The sequence below is a fragment of the Corvus brachyrhynchos genome, unplaced genomic scaffold (genome assembly GCF_000691975.1).
Source record: "Corvus brachyrhynchos isolate BGI_N302 unplaced genomic scaffold, ASM69197v1 scaffold18, whole genome shotgun sequence".
NCBI classification, from domain to species: Eukaryota; Metazoa; Chordata; class Aves; order Passeriformes; family Corvidae; genus Corvus; species Corvus brachyrhynchos.
This window is the reverse complement of record NW_008246064.1, coordinates 4320508-4337342: the sequence shown is the minus strand read 5'-3', so window position 1 is coordinate 4337342 and position 16835 is coordinate 4320508. Positions and strand designations below refer to the sequence as shown.

The 16835-nt window shown below is 42.1% G+C and overlaps 1 protein-coding gene across 1 annotated transcript in view; it reads right to left on the bottom strand.

Moving 5' to 3' along the window:
* Positions 1 to 16835, bottom strand: part of LOC103623944 (sodium channel protein type 5 subunit alpha-like) — a 215327-nt gene that overhangs the window by 34065 nt on the left and 164427 nt on the right. The window contains 2 exon segments of the mRNA XM_017746784.1: positions 4129 to 4302; positions 8135 to 8289. Coding sequence (XP_017602273.1) covers positions 4129 to 4302; positions 8135 to 8289 — 329 coding nt within the window.

The following is a 16835-nucleotide window of genomic DNA, read 5'->3' as shown; positions in this document are numbered from 1 at the left end:
ACTAACAAAGCAATTGTTTAAGAAAATAGCTTTCTCCACTTAGCAAATCTTGAAAGACAGGACAATCTTAGAAAGAATTGGTGGGGAAAACCCCGTATCACCTCATCTCTGAAATCAGTACATGACAATCAGGCTTGGTTTTTGTAAGCCTGGATTGGGACTAACTTTTGGTCAATTAAATTGAACACAAAAGCTGCAGTAGAGATGAGGGATTTGTGATAATGGACTTTCGTGGAGTGATGACATTAGTGCCGGTTTAAAAGGATTTCTCTGTGAATGCCACAGGCAATGAAACTTGGTTGGGACTTTTTTTCCTGAGTGTTCTTAGTTGGGACTTCACACCCCTTTCCCACGAGCTTTCTTGTGACAGCTTCTCTGGGGTTCCAGCCTCTCACCTCTGCCTTCAGCGCATGAACAGCGAGTGAAGAAGCTGTTGACTGCAACACCTCCAGACTTTGAATGATGCTAAGTCCCACATTTATGCCTTTCCCCAACTGACCATGCAATGGAATAATCCATCTGCTGTCAGCAGAGACTGGGACACAGCTCAGAATTAATTGGCTGAAGCTCAAACTAGATAAGCTCAAGATAATATTTATAGGTCAGAGGAAACAATTGAAAGGAACATCAAACACGACACCAGCATGCCCAGCTGGTGGAGTCTCTCTGCCCCTTCTTTCAAAGCCCAATTGTCTGCTTTTGCAGGACAGGCCTGGTGGAGAGCAGTTCCCACAAACATTCACTTTGGGTGCCACTTGCCTCCATCCCGGGCCAAGTTCAGACTCCTCGTTTAATCTACTTGGTCCAAAGAGGTTTTGATTGCATGGATGCTTGGAAAACATCTGTTCTTTGTGGAAATATTTGCCCGTGCATCCTAGCAAAGAGGACTGGGCCTAAATACCATTCCCGATGGTGATACTGATGTCTGTCTACACTTCTGTCTGTCTGCACAGATATACTACAGCCTCTGCCTTTCCCTCATGTGAAAAGAGCTGTGGATTGAGTGCCCACCACTGCAGTTCCTGAGCACAGAGAGGTGATATTGGCAGTGTAGAAGGGTGTTACTTTTAGCAGTAAACTTCTTTTTTGCAGGGTAACTTGTATAGATGTACATTGATGTTGTTTGTTCAGTATATCCAACTTTCAGCAGACATCTAAGGCATCTTTCCCAGGTGCCCTGAGCTGAAATGAGCCAGCATTTTGTGGTGTGATTAACCCTTTCTCTTCTGCCCCAAAGAAATCTGTAGCAGAGTTGTTGACAGGATGTTACTGCATTGCAATGTTATGTGAAAGCACTCTCTGCTACACTAGCACACTTCTCTGAGATGCTGAGAAGCCCATTACCAGAGATCATCCTTTAGGGATTCTACACGCAGCAAAAATAGCTCTCAGTTTGTGGATTACTCTGTGTTTTGATGTTTAGGCATTGCAAAACAGAATTTTCTTTCATAATTCACAACAGTCAGATGGAGCCTCTGCTGTTCCACTGGCCCAAATCAGTGTCAAAGGTCTCTCACAAGGCATGATATATAGAAGAACAAAAAAAAAATTCAGCAGCAATATGCTTATGCCCCCTCTGGGTTCAAGTCCCTTTTAGAAATAGTGAATACTTGCAAATTTTGTGCTGGTTTTATGAATTATTCAAAACAGAAAATAGATTCAGAGTTGCATTTGTACAATGAGAAAACACAGATGAGAGATGGTTTCACATGTCCAATCAAAAATCAACCATCGCAGCTTGAATTTTGAATGCTGATACCAAACTGCTAATGAATAATTTGCAGATCAGGAATTTTTAAGTGAATAATTTTAAACAAATAAATTTGAGAAAATCAGACAAGTGGTTCATCTGCTTCTTTTGGAGCAGCTAATTCACCCATTCACTCCCTTCTGCAGCTCAGTTGCAGTGATTTGGTTCTCAAAGGACCAAAAAGAAAATGCAAATTGAAATAAAAAGTGTGCTGGCAAAATTATAGGATATTACTGTGCCAATTCAGAGTGGCAGGGTGGGTTAGCAATAGGGTAGGAGAAAAGCATCTGTTAAACCTGCTAAAAATATAGTACCAGGTTCTCATAATCTGCACTGGGAAAATATTTTTAAAAAAAGAATAGTGCAGGGGAGAAAGATTTATTCATTGAGAACCCTAAAGAGCAACTGATGGCCTAGAGTTAGTCAATAACCAGAACAACTCAAAGGTGGAGCAACTTTTTGGTTGGACTGGAAGCTTGCAAAAAGAGTATTTAAATGTGGGTGGAGCATTTAAATGTGGGTTAAGAAAATAAAACGTTCTGGGTCAGTAGGAAGGCTCTGGGATTTATTTTCTGGGGATGAGAGGAGTCCCAGGGGCCTGTGTCCCCCCTGCTTTATGCCATGCATGCTCGGATGTGTGACAGGGAAAGGTGAAGCCCCTTTCCCAGGCCATCTGCGGCTCCTTCTCCAATCTGTCATTATAAACTCCACCATTAAGAGGCAAACACTCAGCTAATTTACATTTGGACTTTGCATTCTTGTGTGGCTCCTGTTCCAAGAGGGGTTTTCACATGCAGGACAGAATTTAGCTTAGTTTTTGGTTAACTCTGTTTGGTGTTAATGAGATGTTGTTCTACAAGTGTGAAACTAATTTCAAACTGTTAGTGATGCAACAGAGCTCCAAACTGCCTCAGTGAATTCATCATGAACTCATGTTGTTGTGAATTCATCAGGAAGACCTCTACTTATGGCTGTGACAATATTCATCCCTCATCCGGCCCTTCTAGTCTTCAGAAGCTCTCTGAAACAGTAACTCCAATAACAAATTCCTGGAAGCCCATACAGTGCTTTAGGTGAGTCCTATTTAGTCCCATTTTACAGATGGAGAAACCAGAAAAGAAAAGCTATGTCACCTAAATCACAATCAGAACAGTTTTCAGGGCTGTGCTATAACTTAGGAACTGGTGGATTCCAATTTTGTGGTTAAATAATTAAACCAGGCTTTCCTCTTCTGCTGGAGCTAATCTGAGAAAAATGAGTGCCTTCCCTTTAAAAGGTTTCTAAGCATATATGCAAAGAAGAATTTATGGCCTGCAGTTTATGTACAGAATTTCCTTTTCATAAATCAATTTATTAAAGCTCTGGAGAAGCTTCCAAAGGCTCTGATCCAGCAGTGCACTTAAACATGTCCATAACTTCAAAAAAAGTAAATTGTCCCATTGAAGTGCTCTCCTGGGCTGGGGCCAAAGAAAGTGCAGCTCTTCCCTCAAGTCAAGGTTCAGATGTAAAATGGGGAAAAATAATTTCTCTGAAGTTTAATAAATTACATAATCATGGCAATGCTCTGCCAGCCTCCCACATTAATACCTCAAGCTAACAAAAAATGGCCTCAGGGAGACAACTGCCTCCTCGTTGATACACTGAGACGAAATGTTAGACTTCATCTGGAGGATGTGATGTTGCTGACTTCTCCCAAATTTGGCAGATCCCACATGAATTCAAAGTGAATCTTTGGAGGAGCCAAATCTGGTACCAGCAATTCTCCTGGGACACAAGCTTCCTTTTGCTCAGACTTTTAAATTAGGAGAACAAAGCGTGGCGGTATTTCGAGGATTTGGAGTATTTTGCAATGTTTTGTAGTAGTGAAGCCACTTTGCCAAGAGGACTTTTCACACCTTCTTCTGGACTCCTGTGCTGGTAAATATTTGGGAGCCAGTACTGAACATACTGTTACACACTGCTGGCAGCCTCGCCGGGGAGCTCCGCCAAGGACAGCTCCTCTAATCTGCCGAAAACTTCTGTGCCCAGGTCATGTGTGGAGCAGGCTGAGGTAACTGGACCTTGTGCTAGCTGGAAGTGTGGAATGAGATGTTAAATGCTAAAAGAAAGAGAGAATTCCTGCGGATGGGAAGGGGATGTGACTCAAGTTAGCAGGGTGACACATCTACGTCACAACTAAAGGCGTTCCCGTTTGCTTTGGGTCACGGGGATGCACAGCTACATATCCAAATCTCCTTTGAGCTCTGCCTAGGGGTGATGCTCAGAATCAGAGCGACAGCTGTCATTTCACAGATGCAAAGCTGCCAAACTTAACAGCCCTTTCCCACCCACTGTAAAACCCAACATGAGAAATGCTGTAGTTCCAAAATGATACTCACATCTACAATAAGGAAGTCCAGCCAGCACCAGGCGTTGGTGAAATACTTCTAGAAGCCATAAGCCACCCACTTCAGGAGCATTTCCAAAACAAAGATGTAAGTGAATACTTTGTCAGCATATTCCAGCATGGTTTTTATGTTTTTTCGATCTTCAAGGTAAATATCTTCGAAGGCCTGGAAGTACAAAGGATTGATTAATAACTGCTCCTAAGCCCTGTTGGAAAGCATGGGTGTTGCACTGCAGGTCTGTATTTGATAATATTATCATGTACAGTCTGTGATTTCAGACATATTTTAACATTACAATCAAAAAGAGTGTTGAGGCACAAACAGGACTGACCCTAACCTAAGAGAGATCTGTTCAGCTTTCCCCTATAATGGACACAGGCTTGGCTATCTCTCTCCAGCCTCTACTGGCTGTACTGGCTAGACATCCTTTGAGTGTAGGAAGAGCTTATGCACCCTGAATTTGGAGTGTGAATCCATGAGCAGACTGCCACCCCCAAATGCCCAGATTTATCCTGCCTCAGCTCCTGTTGGTTGTGCCACTGCTACCCAGGCACCTCAGATGTCCCAGGGCACAGGATGTCTATATTTAGGAGGCAGAATATGACCCTTGAATTTTGCCAAATAGATCTTATTGCTAATGATGACAAATTGGGTTATTAACCTGCCTGTGTTATGGAGTACTGGAGTTCCCTGGCTTCTGTTCAGCCATCACATTTCAGGTGGCTACAGCTCTCTGCCTCAAGAAATGCTCATTATTATTCACTTAGTAGAACAATAATGTTTTAAAGGTCAAGGTATCTATCTCCCCATCTCATCTGTCTCTCCAACTAATCTCATGCAGAGCATTATGAAAAGAGTTTCAGTATCTGTATCAAACACGGGCAACTGAATAACCCCTTTAAAATATTTAAGATCTAAACCAATATGCCTCCTAAAAGAAAGAAAATAAAGATGTCTCATAGTTTAGCCTTCACTTTATAACATAAATCAAATAAAAGGTAGGATCCTAGTGTCAGGTTTGCCCATATACAGCCCATTTTGGGGCTTCTAAGTCAAATTACAGTCTGCTTCCCTAGCTACTTTTGCTACTGCCGTTACACAAGCTGCTCCCAAGTCCCTGTAACCTGGATAACCCAAGCTGTGACATATTACTCTCATCCCATCGTGTGACCCAGAGCACTTGGCAGCAAGAAACATAGTTTGAGAGGGTCTGTGCTAATCATCTGAATTATCTGCATTTACATATTTCCAGATCTGTAGCTACTTTCTGAGGAGCTTCAAAAAGTCAGCAAACACCCAGTGCCTGGAGATACAAGAAGTGTGGTACTTGTCACTCAGGCAGTCACACTGCTCTTTTGCCTGCCAGGGAACAGTAATTAAACTGACAAGAAAGCTTTGGCAGCCTGTGCCAAAGCTTGTCCATTTGTCCCCACACTTTGGGGTGACGTTTTCACTGCAACTCTGTCTCCTATCTTGCCTTCAAAAATGATATTTCAAGGGTGTGAAAGAGCTGTTGGAGAAAGCCTGAAAACAATGCACAGATTGGAGTTTATCACTTCTCATAGGGGCTCGCTCACTTTGTCAGATGACTTGCTGTACTTTGCAATTACTGCAAAAATAACAACAAACCATTTAAAGTGATTTCCTCCTGTCGTTCCTTTGCTCTCCCTACTTTCTACTAACTTGTCCTACTGTCTACTAACTGTGTTTTGTCTACTAAAAGCACACTGTAAGTCAGGAAGCAGCTTATTAGGAGATGAAAAATATGCTACCTAGACACTTCTGTACTTCTGGACAAGCTGTGGATCCTACCCAAATGACAAAATTCTGGTGATTTGCATTTTTCCATGGTGACAATAGATGAAACCTTTGCCATATAAAACATCAAGAAGGGGTTTTTTTTCTGCTTTGCTTTGTGTGTTAAAAAAGAGTTAAGTGGGATACCTGCAGTGTTATCCAAAATTACTGTTAAAAAGTATGCTTCCAGTTTGGGTGCTTATGGCTTAAAATCTTAAGGAAGGTTTTTGGATCTTCTGCAATAAGCTAAAGGTGTATTTTCATGGTTTAACCACATCCATATATCTATTGGCTTAAAGGTATATACAGCTCTTCTCCCTTAAGAGCTTAGTGTCCCAGGGATGCAGCCAGATGAGCTCAGTTTTTGGAAGACAGCAACCCAGAATAACAGAAAAAAAGTTGTGTGTTGCCTCCAACATCTCCAGTCCAAATACCGAAGCGCGGTGCTGATATGTGAGAGAATGCAGGATAATTTGCCCTTATACAGAACTGCATTGGCTAAATTGAAAACAGCAAAAACTAAATGAATGCATGCAATTTAAATTAAATGAGCTTTATATTGCAGTCTTCAGTTATCTAAGGCACTTTTAATTACATATGTAAGGAAGTGTATTCATCTGAAGCATATTATAGCAAGCGACAATCCCCCTCTAAAATGTGTTCAAAAATTAATATTCTGATGCTCAAGCTGGTGCAAAAACTGTCAGAGTCCATTCATTTCAGCAAAGCTGTGACAATTTTCAGAAGCCTACTATTTACCCAAGTTATTCAGCCTCTTATTTTTCATAATAAAATAAAATCCCCTGAGCAACATTTCAGCCCATCTCTGGTGGACCAGGAGAACAGTCTATTTCTTCCTTTTTTCATCAATATTTATGTATTTCTACCTTCCTGTCTCCCTTCAGAGACTTTCTCTGAGCTACAAAAACCTAGTACTTCTGTGTTTTCCTCTTTTTTTTAGGCCACTGATAATCTGTGTTGCTCTTCTCTGGAGTTTCTTCAATTAGCCCATGTCTTTCCCAAAGTGCAGTGCCCAGAGCTGAAGCCAGTGCTCCAGCTGAGGCCTCCTTGATGCCAACTGGAGTGGAAGAACAGGATAATTTATACAGCCCAGTGGGATGTTGGGCTTTTGTGTAGGGCTGTGATGGAGTTTATTCTGTTTGTTGCCTGCTCCCTCTCCAGATCTTTCTAGTAAATCTGCTCCTTACAGCCATCCTTCATCACACCTTTCTGATTATTCCTGGTGAGGTGAAGCAGGAATAATCCTAAAATGATGTTTGCCTTACTACTTAAGGCAGATTCATCCATTTGGCTGAAGTCAATCCTGACCTCTGGAAATATGTGGGTAACCTGTCCACACATGGCACTGCCTGCAAATTTAATAAGTGTATGTCTTACTCCCTTACAAAGGAGAAGACCAGTGACCACCAGACCTGGAGAACTCTCGATACACAGCTCTGCTCTAGATCAGGATAAAAACCTGGGAGAAATCCTAACCAATTCCAGGGATTGCTGACATGTAAAAGACAAATATAAGTACACCTCTGTGAAGAACTCAGGGCTGATAATGCAGAACCCAGTATGCAGTGGGATCTCAGGAGGAGAGGATCTCCTATCAGAGTCCTGGGCAATGACCAACCAGTGCCCATACACACATGTGCACCTGGACACAAACAGGACCCATGCAGGGAAGGTACTGAGTGTCAACCCAAGGTGTATTCAAAACAGGAATACAGGCACCCAGTAGCTCCATGGGTAGCACTGATTCAGTGCCCTCTCTGTCTTTTATAATTGTGATTTGCTGGTTACAGAATGTGCTAAAAAAAAAAAAAAAGAGAAGAAAAGAAAAAACAAAGCCACCCCTGGAGCAAAATGCAAGTCTCCAGATGGGAGCTCTCATGGAGGAGCAGCTATAGGATGCTGAAGCAGCAATGCTGGCAAACTTCCTCACACAGACTTCCTCAAGGATTTTCTTTTCAAAACGTGCAAGTCAGAATTTTACGATACAGCAGAAGAAGGTTCCCCACCATATGGTAAAGGCAGGTGAAATCAGAAAAGCTGATGACCTATTTAAGCCCCAGACATACTTTGCTTTGAGAAATGACCAGTGAGAGCTCATAAGATCTTAGAGACAGCTAAACTGGGGAACACTGAGACCCATGCACACTTTTAACCAGTTAGGGAATGCTGGCACATTTACCAGGGCTCCACTGCTCAGCAGGATCATGAAGATGATGAACGTTTCAAACCAGTTGTGCTCCACGATTCTGTAGCAGGTCTTTCGCAGCCTCCACCAAATTTTGCCTGGAAATTTTGTGATGTCCACTGAACAGCACGGGAAGAATCGCACACAGACTGTAAAGAAATAAAACAACAAAAAAAAAGGAATTATTACCAAAAAAGCGCCCATTTAATTCTTAAAGCTTCATTAAGAAGCTGCTAAACAAGATTTGTTAAACTGACACGCTGCTGCAGTGTCTTTCCTCCCTTTTGTTTATCATAAATCCCTTCTGCTCTGCTTTCTGCTTCCCTCTCTCACTCCTCTATTAAAAACCATTCAAAATCACTTGTGTCCCAGGGAGTTCTCCCAATGATTTTTGTGATACGGAATATATCGGCCATGAGTCACCAGTGCCCTAGGTCATTCAAAAAGTGTTATCTTAGCTCAGGCAGCACTTCTGATCAGGACTAATAACTCTAGGAGGTTATCAGTGATAGCTTCCACATCCTTTTGAATGGAGGAAGGTTATTTTCTTGCTACTACAATACTACTGGAATTACTGATTGAAAGTGGCAATCTGATGAAAGAGAAATGATGAGAGGAGGTGCTACAGTGCAGATGGGACCAATGTGCTGAAGAGACTCAGGCAGCAAAAGCAGGAGCAGATTTTGATCTCTTGGACTCCCATTAGCTTAAACAAGGCATTAGAACAATCTTGGAATTATACTGAGGCAGTTAAATCCCCTTTGATGCCACAGAAATTTAGATATCTGCTCCATAGCAGGTTCCCCACTGATGCTTCATAGCACTTTGTGACCTCAGTGACAAATAGTGTGTGATAGTTAAGTGCTGTGCTGGTAATGGGGCCCACACAAGGATTTCTGATAGGCAAGACCATGGCCATTTTTAGTTTCCTTAGCAACACTCATTTGTTATAGCAAAAAGATGTCATTGGTAACGGATAGATCCATCTCCCCCTCTTCAAAAACACTGTGTGCATTGCCTTGAGCTGGGCAAGAACTTAAAATGGTGTGAGACGACCCTGGGAGCCATGAATTGTCCTGGCCAGTCAGTCTTCTGCCAGATAATCTGACTCAAACCTCACATTTGCTGATAAGAATGACCCTCAGAGACCATTTTATTTTCGAAAAAGCAAGCTTCTTCTTACCCTGTATTTATTCTACGTGTTGTATAGAAAGAGACTTAACTAAGTTTATCAGTCCCATCATGAGAAGAAAAGCCAAAGGCCAACTGCTTCTACAGCTGGAAGGTGGCCAAGGTCACCAACACATCTTGAAACACACAGCCACTGCTCAGAAGTGACAAGGGAAGGCGTCTCACCACGGTGACGCAATCAAGTGTTTTTGCAAGCAGAAATAATATTTAGGCAAGGCAGCTTGGGAAGGAAAGAGGGCGAGTGCCAAGGTTACAGAGAGAGCAGATGCTGCTAATTCAAGGTGGCATAACTGAGGTGCCTGAGCTGCCTGTGATATGGAAGGAGATCAAGTGCAGCTCCTGGGATGCCGGGATTCCCAAGCAGCTGGAAGTGGGGCTGTGCTGGCAGCGGGCTCTGCCAGGAGGAAGAGAGCTGCTAAGTCTGCTGTGGTGTTCCTGGCATTTTCTGTGAGTTTTTATTATCCCAGATCCCTGCTGTGGAGCAGCAGAACTGTAGGATCTTTCATAGAGGAACTACTCCCAGAACTTTTCCCCTCACATTTCTGAGATTTTGGTTAGGTGTAGGCTCTTGGCTGTGCTGGGTTTTGGTGTGGGACTAAAAGGACAGTAAACCATTTATGCAAAGGTAATAGTGCTGTGATGCAAATAACTACCTGTCCTCTAAATGCCTGCATCATACAGACCCACAGCAGCTACCGGTTTACCACTGCGTTCTGGAACTCAGAGAAATTCTGGGCTCAGTTGAAATACACTAAATTATCCAAACTTTTTTAGAAAGGCATAATACTGGGAGAAGATAGAAATGTAAGAACCAGCTCTCTGTCTCTTTGTAGGTCAGGCACCACTTCAGCAAAGGCAAGAATTATCCTTCTAAGCACTTCAATCCCAAACACTAAAGAATCAAGGCAAGCGATAAAAGGACAACATATTAGTCACTACTTTTTGCTAAAACCAGTACAATGCTCACAGCTGGCAGTGCATGTGGGTTTGGGTGTATTTTAGGAAGTAGGTACACAGAACAGACTTCACAGAGCAGGCTCTCTGCTGAGAGAGGCCCATCAGGAGAATGCCAGCAGCACAGCACGACAGAGGGCACTACCAGCTGCATCTCTCAGCAGGGCTGCCAGAAAACTCTTGCACGCTTCTCACCCCACAGCCCCATGTGGTCATCACCATCTCTCAGGTGTCTGGCTCACACTCTGTGCTTATAATTCAGGGAGACTGCCCACCTCATTGTCAGCTTTGAATCAGGAAGACCAAAGGCTTGGGCTCAAAACCCTCACTTATCAAATGAACAGCTTAATGAGAAGGTTGTTCACTCTGTTAGTGTGGATTTCTTGTGTTAAACAGAAATCCCCTTTGTACTGGAAGTAGCCACTGCTTGCAGCAGAATTAACTGTCCTTGCATCTATCTCCTTCCCAAAACCAATTTCAATTTGGAAAAAAAATCAACTTTTTTTCTTACTTAAAACATTTATACAGAAACTTTTCACTCCTTTCTCACAAGTTTCTTCCTAGATGGTTACTTGGCTTTTTAGTCTCTCAGATGAATGCCTAGGCCCAGCCAGTAACAGGCATAATATGCTCTGCCATGCGCCTACAGAGTATATAAATGCTCTGTAAATACTGTTGGAAAAGGTTAGGATCTCCCAGGAAGTGGTTTTCCCCACTCTAAGATAATTGGATGAATCATTCCCTGGAGGAGCTCCACTACACAGGGTGCCTACATGATTACCTGAGCCCAGGCACAGCTAAAATTAGGGATCACCTTCATATTAGAAACTAATGAGCAAGGCAATGTGGGTTCCTAAGTCACTTCGTTTGTGATGGGAAGTACAACATGGTTAAACCAGGTTGTTACTGATTCAGTTGGCTTCCACCTGATAGTCTACAAGTCCAGAGAGGTATTTTCAAAGACAGAAAGCCCAGTAGCACCATTATTTTTTTTTATGCTCTTTGATTTCTTTAATGCAATTTCAATCTGAAAAAAAGAGTCCTAGTTACTGACAGTAATACCTTGAAAAATCCAAAATAGATTCTCAGATGAGTCAGCCCAAAATCACAGTGCTATTAAATCCCATGCTTTTGATTGGGCCCAATTCAGAAATGTTTAGACCAGATTCTGCTACAATTGCTAATGTCAAGTGGCATTTCCGTGAATAATCATGCTGTCTGCAATTCAGATGAAATGCTGCTTTTAACTATTCACCAGTTGAAAAGAAAAAGGAAAGAAGAAAGGAAAACTGACCCCAAACAGGTCTTTTAGTGAATTAGTAGAAACCTGTTTCTATTTTGAATTTTGTCATTTTCCTCCCTGACTCTTCTTTCATGCCTGTGCTTTTCTGGACTCTCTCTGATTTTGGTAGCCTATGTCTCTGGTCACCTTGACCAAAGCTTACATGCTGAGTCAGAAACTTCTCCTAACCAACAAAAAAGTTTACCTGACCTTAGTCTGTAGTCTAACACATTGTTGGGGATTTTTTCCCATATCTGTGAAATCAAAATATCGAAACCATTTTGATGCATCTAAGGCATGACCTGGTGAGGGTCTGAGCAATCCTAACTCCAGCTGTTTCTATAATAAGGCAGGTGGTCAGCAAAGCCCAGCTTCTTGTTTTAGAAGGCGCTTTTATCCACACGAAGGAGACCATTCTTTAACACCTTTTAGCACAGCAAGTGTCAAGGCAGGAATAAAACCTCTGGCATTCTTATGACAGAGTTACTCATCTTGCCTGGTCAAACAGATTTGTGCTATCCCACTGAAATCAGTGCTAGGAGAGAATGGGTTGTGCAGAAGACTTTCTCCACCTTGTGATTTTGTCAGGGCTTAGTTTTGCCACTGTAATTCATATTGGGCTGCATCGTTTTTGAGAGCAAATTGACTCATTTCCACCATGGTCTTTTGGTTGGTAGATTACTGCTCATCTGAAACAAAGAACAGCAGAAAAAGTCACCCCAAAGGGTTGAATTATTTCCTGGTAAATCTGTGAAGCTGTTCTGAGCTGCATCTGTGGTCAACTTGTCCAAGAACAATGTCTGTTTTCAATTGACATTTGGACATTTCATACCATTTCTCATAAAACAGAGACCTATTTACCAAGAAACCTTTCCAAATGCATTAATACACCATGATATTATTTACTTTTTGGTTGTATTTCATAACAAGGGAAATGGTCCCTTCAGTCACTAGGGTGTCCTACAGCACAATCACAAGCTGAAGATTAAAATAGATCTTAAAAAAAAAAAAAAGAAAAAAAAAGAAGGAATTGAATATACAGTGCATTCTGTATAAATATTCCTTTGGTTCCATATTCACATTTTCTAGCCTGGTGCATTCTAATCATGGAGCTCTTAGACCTGATTGCATTACCTTAGTGCATTGGGGAAAAAAAAATCTCTTTCTAAATTTGGTAGTTATACTGAAAAACCTTCCTCCTCAATGCCTGACAGCCAAGCCTACTGATTTTGGGCTTATGGGTAAAGAATTTACAAATCCACTGCTTGTTCACACCAATATATATATATTTAAATTTTCATAAAATTATTAGTTGTGCTTTGGAAGGATTTGGCTGCTGGTTCTCTTCAATAAACCAGGAACGCCAATTAATTTCTTCCATTCTGCTGTCCAGCAAGTATGGTACCTCATGTTCAAACCATAGCAATGTTGTGACTGCCTTTACACATGAGTTCTCAATTATTGGGACGTTCATTTTTAGAACAAAACAGTGTTTTTCTTTGAGCGCTGGTTACAGCATTGCTTGGTTTGCCACAAAACACGGCTTCCTCAGCATAAACTCAAGCAGGCAGGAATTTGTAACATGGATTTAATATGTATTTTATATATGTACATGTATGCTGGGTTTCTAATGACCAGTCTGGCTACCTGGGCATGCACAAAAAAGAGAGCAAACCTGACTGTAAGACCGTAAGTCTTTGAAAGAGCCCAACTCTCTCCCCGTGCTCGAGGGAACACGATCTCAGCAGACTCTTCTTATTTAACCCCTTCCTCATCTTCTGGCCCCGCTGCTAACTCACTCAGGGGGGTTGGAACTGGATTACCTTTAAGGTCCCTTGCAACCCAAACCAGTCCATGATTCTGTGACTGCACATCTGGGCTTTATAGTGTGTGGGAGAGATTTACTGTCTCCAGCATTTGGGTACCTGAGACACATATGGAGATTTGAGATTTTACTTGTGTGCTACAACTGGGTGCTGCCAAGAGGGGATCTGACAAAGCCTCAGCCTGCCAGGTGTTTTTACCCTTCCAAGGGCTTAACAAGGGTACATTTCTTGTTTATCTGCTGCTACTCTCCTTCAAACACATCATCTGGGAGGTCACTACAAATAGCAGTGTGACGCCTTGGAGGAAAGGCAGTGGGCAGCCTGGTCTACCATTGATGTCATCCGTGCTTTGAGTGAGGGGGTGGATGAGTTTTAAATCTAGAGGTCCTGTCCAACCTGTATTAATTTAATTCTGAATGCGTAATAGGGCTGTAGGAGTCTTATGATGTCTGAAAATTGTACACAACATAATGCCAGCACACAGTTCTGGTGGAAAAGCACAGAGTATCTCAGGTATGACAGCCACAGGGAAGTGATACTTTAAAACTTAAGTTTGTTCCATGATTTTTTCCTAGGACGCCAATGAGCACATTTGGTTGGGCTTGGCTTGGTTTTACTCAGCCTTTAAAAATCATCTAGTGGCAGCCCCTGTAACTGTTTAGATTTATTCCGTTTAATGGTCTATTTTTTTCTTCTCTTCACTTTTTTGCTTCTGAACAGCCGCTATCTGCAGTCGGGGAGGGCAGGACACGGGTCCCACCACTAATCTGAGTAACTTCACTTGGGAACGTGGCATTTTCCAGCTGATGTTTGGGCGTTTTAGGAGCGATAATGGCTCATACATGGTCACATGGGAAGATGTTTCTGGGCGTCCTTGGTGTCACGAGTTGCGACCAACCGAGCGTTGAGCAGGGTTGATCATTCTCGCATGACCCTCTGATGATATTCCCTTGAAACCTCTGCCAGAGGGTTGTGTCCGGGGAATTACGCCTAAGGACTTGGTGGAATCTTTCTCCTATTAGGGTCTGGGACAGAGGAGCCTGCTGTGGCCCGAGGGCTCTCTTTGGATGACCTTCTGTGAGACACAGAAGGTAATGTCCAAACAGGGAGTAAATTTTGCCTCAGGGAATGCATACCAATGGAGGTAACAGGACTGGAGTGTTGCAAGGCATCTGGAGGAAAAAGTACCCAAATAGCTGGCATTGGATAAATGTTTCTTTCCCATCAACTGGCAACCAGAAATGGTCTCTCCATTTCTATCAGGTTTTTCCCAGCAATACTTGCTAGCTGCCAGTGCTGTGACCCTACCTTGGCTTCACATTTCCTGACCCAAGAATGTTCCCTGTTGACCCTAATCAAAGCTATTTTGAGGTGATAACACATTAACAAGTCCCCCCAAGAAGAACGACCTATGGCTTATCTGGGTCACCCAACTCCCGGAAAACTGTGACCTCAGCAAACTTTCAGCAACTATTTCAAGAACATGCATTATCTTTGTTGCCTTTGTTATCTGAAAAAAAGGGGCCTGAATCTGGAACATATTTGTTCAGGACATAACCTATGCTGGATGTGTTTAGAAATGTCATAGTTTGAATTTAGATAGCTGGTGAGCTAGCAAGGTAAGAAATTAACCCTTCCCCTCTCACTCTTCCTTTTCACATAATCTCCTTCTTTCACAAATATTAACTTTCATTCTCCCAAATATACCAAATATTGTTGTATGTCTTTATAAAAAGCCAGTAAAGGCAGCACTAGATAAACCTGCCCAGTGCATGCTCTCCAATATTTTCATTTTAGTAGTTTAAAGCCTTGTCATCGCAGCTAATTAGACTGTTGTTTGTTGGCTTACTTGGTTTTTAACTAGATTGAAGTGACAGCTGCATGAGGTTTAATTGCAATGGTAAGTTTGGGCAAAAATATTGGAAATATTTAATAGCAGTTGATTACAGGAAAACACTTTGTTTCCCTGCATAAATTAAACCTAATGTCGATGTTGTTGCTGTAAGAATCATTTGGACTTTCAGTTTATGGCAATTTGACTTGAAATTTTATGAGCGAATAATCACGTTGAGTATGTGCATTTTTGCCAAAGCCATGAGCAATGTGATCGTATTTAGCCTAAACAGTAAACTCTGGAAAATGTGCATGGATACATGCTGCACAGGAAAGGAGAGTAGATGTGTTGGGGAGGATGTCATCTGCACCTGCAGGTGTCCCTGGACACCATGCACTGGGCTGAGGGCTGAGAGCAGGCATTCCTTCATTTTCCATTTAGAGCTCAAGGCTCAGCTGGCTGCATCCTGGGAGAAGAGAAAAATATGACTTGAACAGGGACTGGTGAGGAACTAGGAGAGATTAGGAATAAAAACAAAATGCAGGAACAGGGGTGCTCAGGAAGGAGGGGTGCAGGGGCCAGAACTTGGGTGGATGTAACCCAAGGCAAGCTTGGGGTTCAGCCCACAGTGCCTTCATTTCTACATTTCTCTGCTGCCAGAATGATCAGCAGGCTTCAAAGCTGGTTAAATACTTCCAGTGATCCATCTAGAGGAGCCCTGCTTGCTACCCTGCATCCCACTGATAGCACTGAAAAAGACCTGACAAACTGGGTTGGTTCCATTGTGGTCCTGCACCGTGGAATTTCAGGCAGGTCTGGTTATTTTAAGACAGAGCAAATTACAGGGTGCTGCTGCTCTGGGAATGTGTTGTGTGATGTCTGCCTCATTTCTTTTAAAAACTGGATGGTGGTCATGGCCAACCACAGTTTCAGAATTTGTAAACTGAAGTCTGAACAGCATTGATCTCACAGCACCAGCTTGTTTAAGCATCTATAACATAATCACTTTGCAGGGCACAACAGGGATTGCTGCTCACTAGCCCCATTAAGAAATACATTGTGAAAGAATGAAAACACCAGATCTAATTTCTAAATGTTATTGCATGGGTCTGAACAGTTACACCATGCCTTCTTCCATCAACTGCATTAATTTTTGGCTACTGCTTTTAAGCAGAGCTGCCAAAAAAATGTTTAAATCCTAGGGACATTTGTAAGCCCTGCAGGGCTCCCTTACCTCATTCAATCATCTTTCTCACAGATACAGAGATGCACATTTTTGCTGACTTCAGGGGCATTCATATACCCAGCAAATCATCTCTGTCTGATCCCATCTGAGCTGCTCCGTTTTTGTTTATAATAATCCTTGAATTTTCAAAGGACTATTCTTATATTAAACTAACCCTATTTTTCCCAATCCAGATTTAAAGGAAAATGAAGAATTTGACTGAGATAATATTTGGAATAGAACTCACTCTGAGAAGAATAACTTAGCATGTTATTTACTTTATATATTTATTTTAACATAGATCTGATGTAGCTGGTTTTTAAACCTGTGTTTTGGAGCAGGCTGGTGTTACAATATTAATAAAATGATGGTGAATTTCAGTA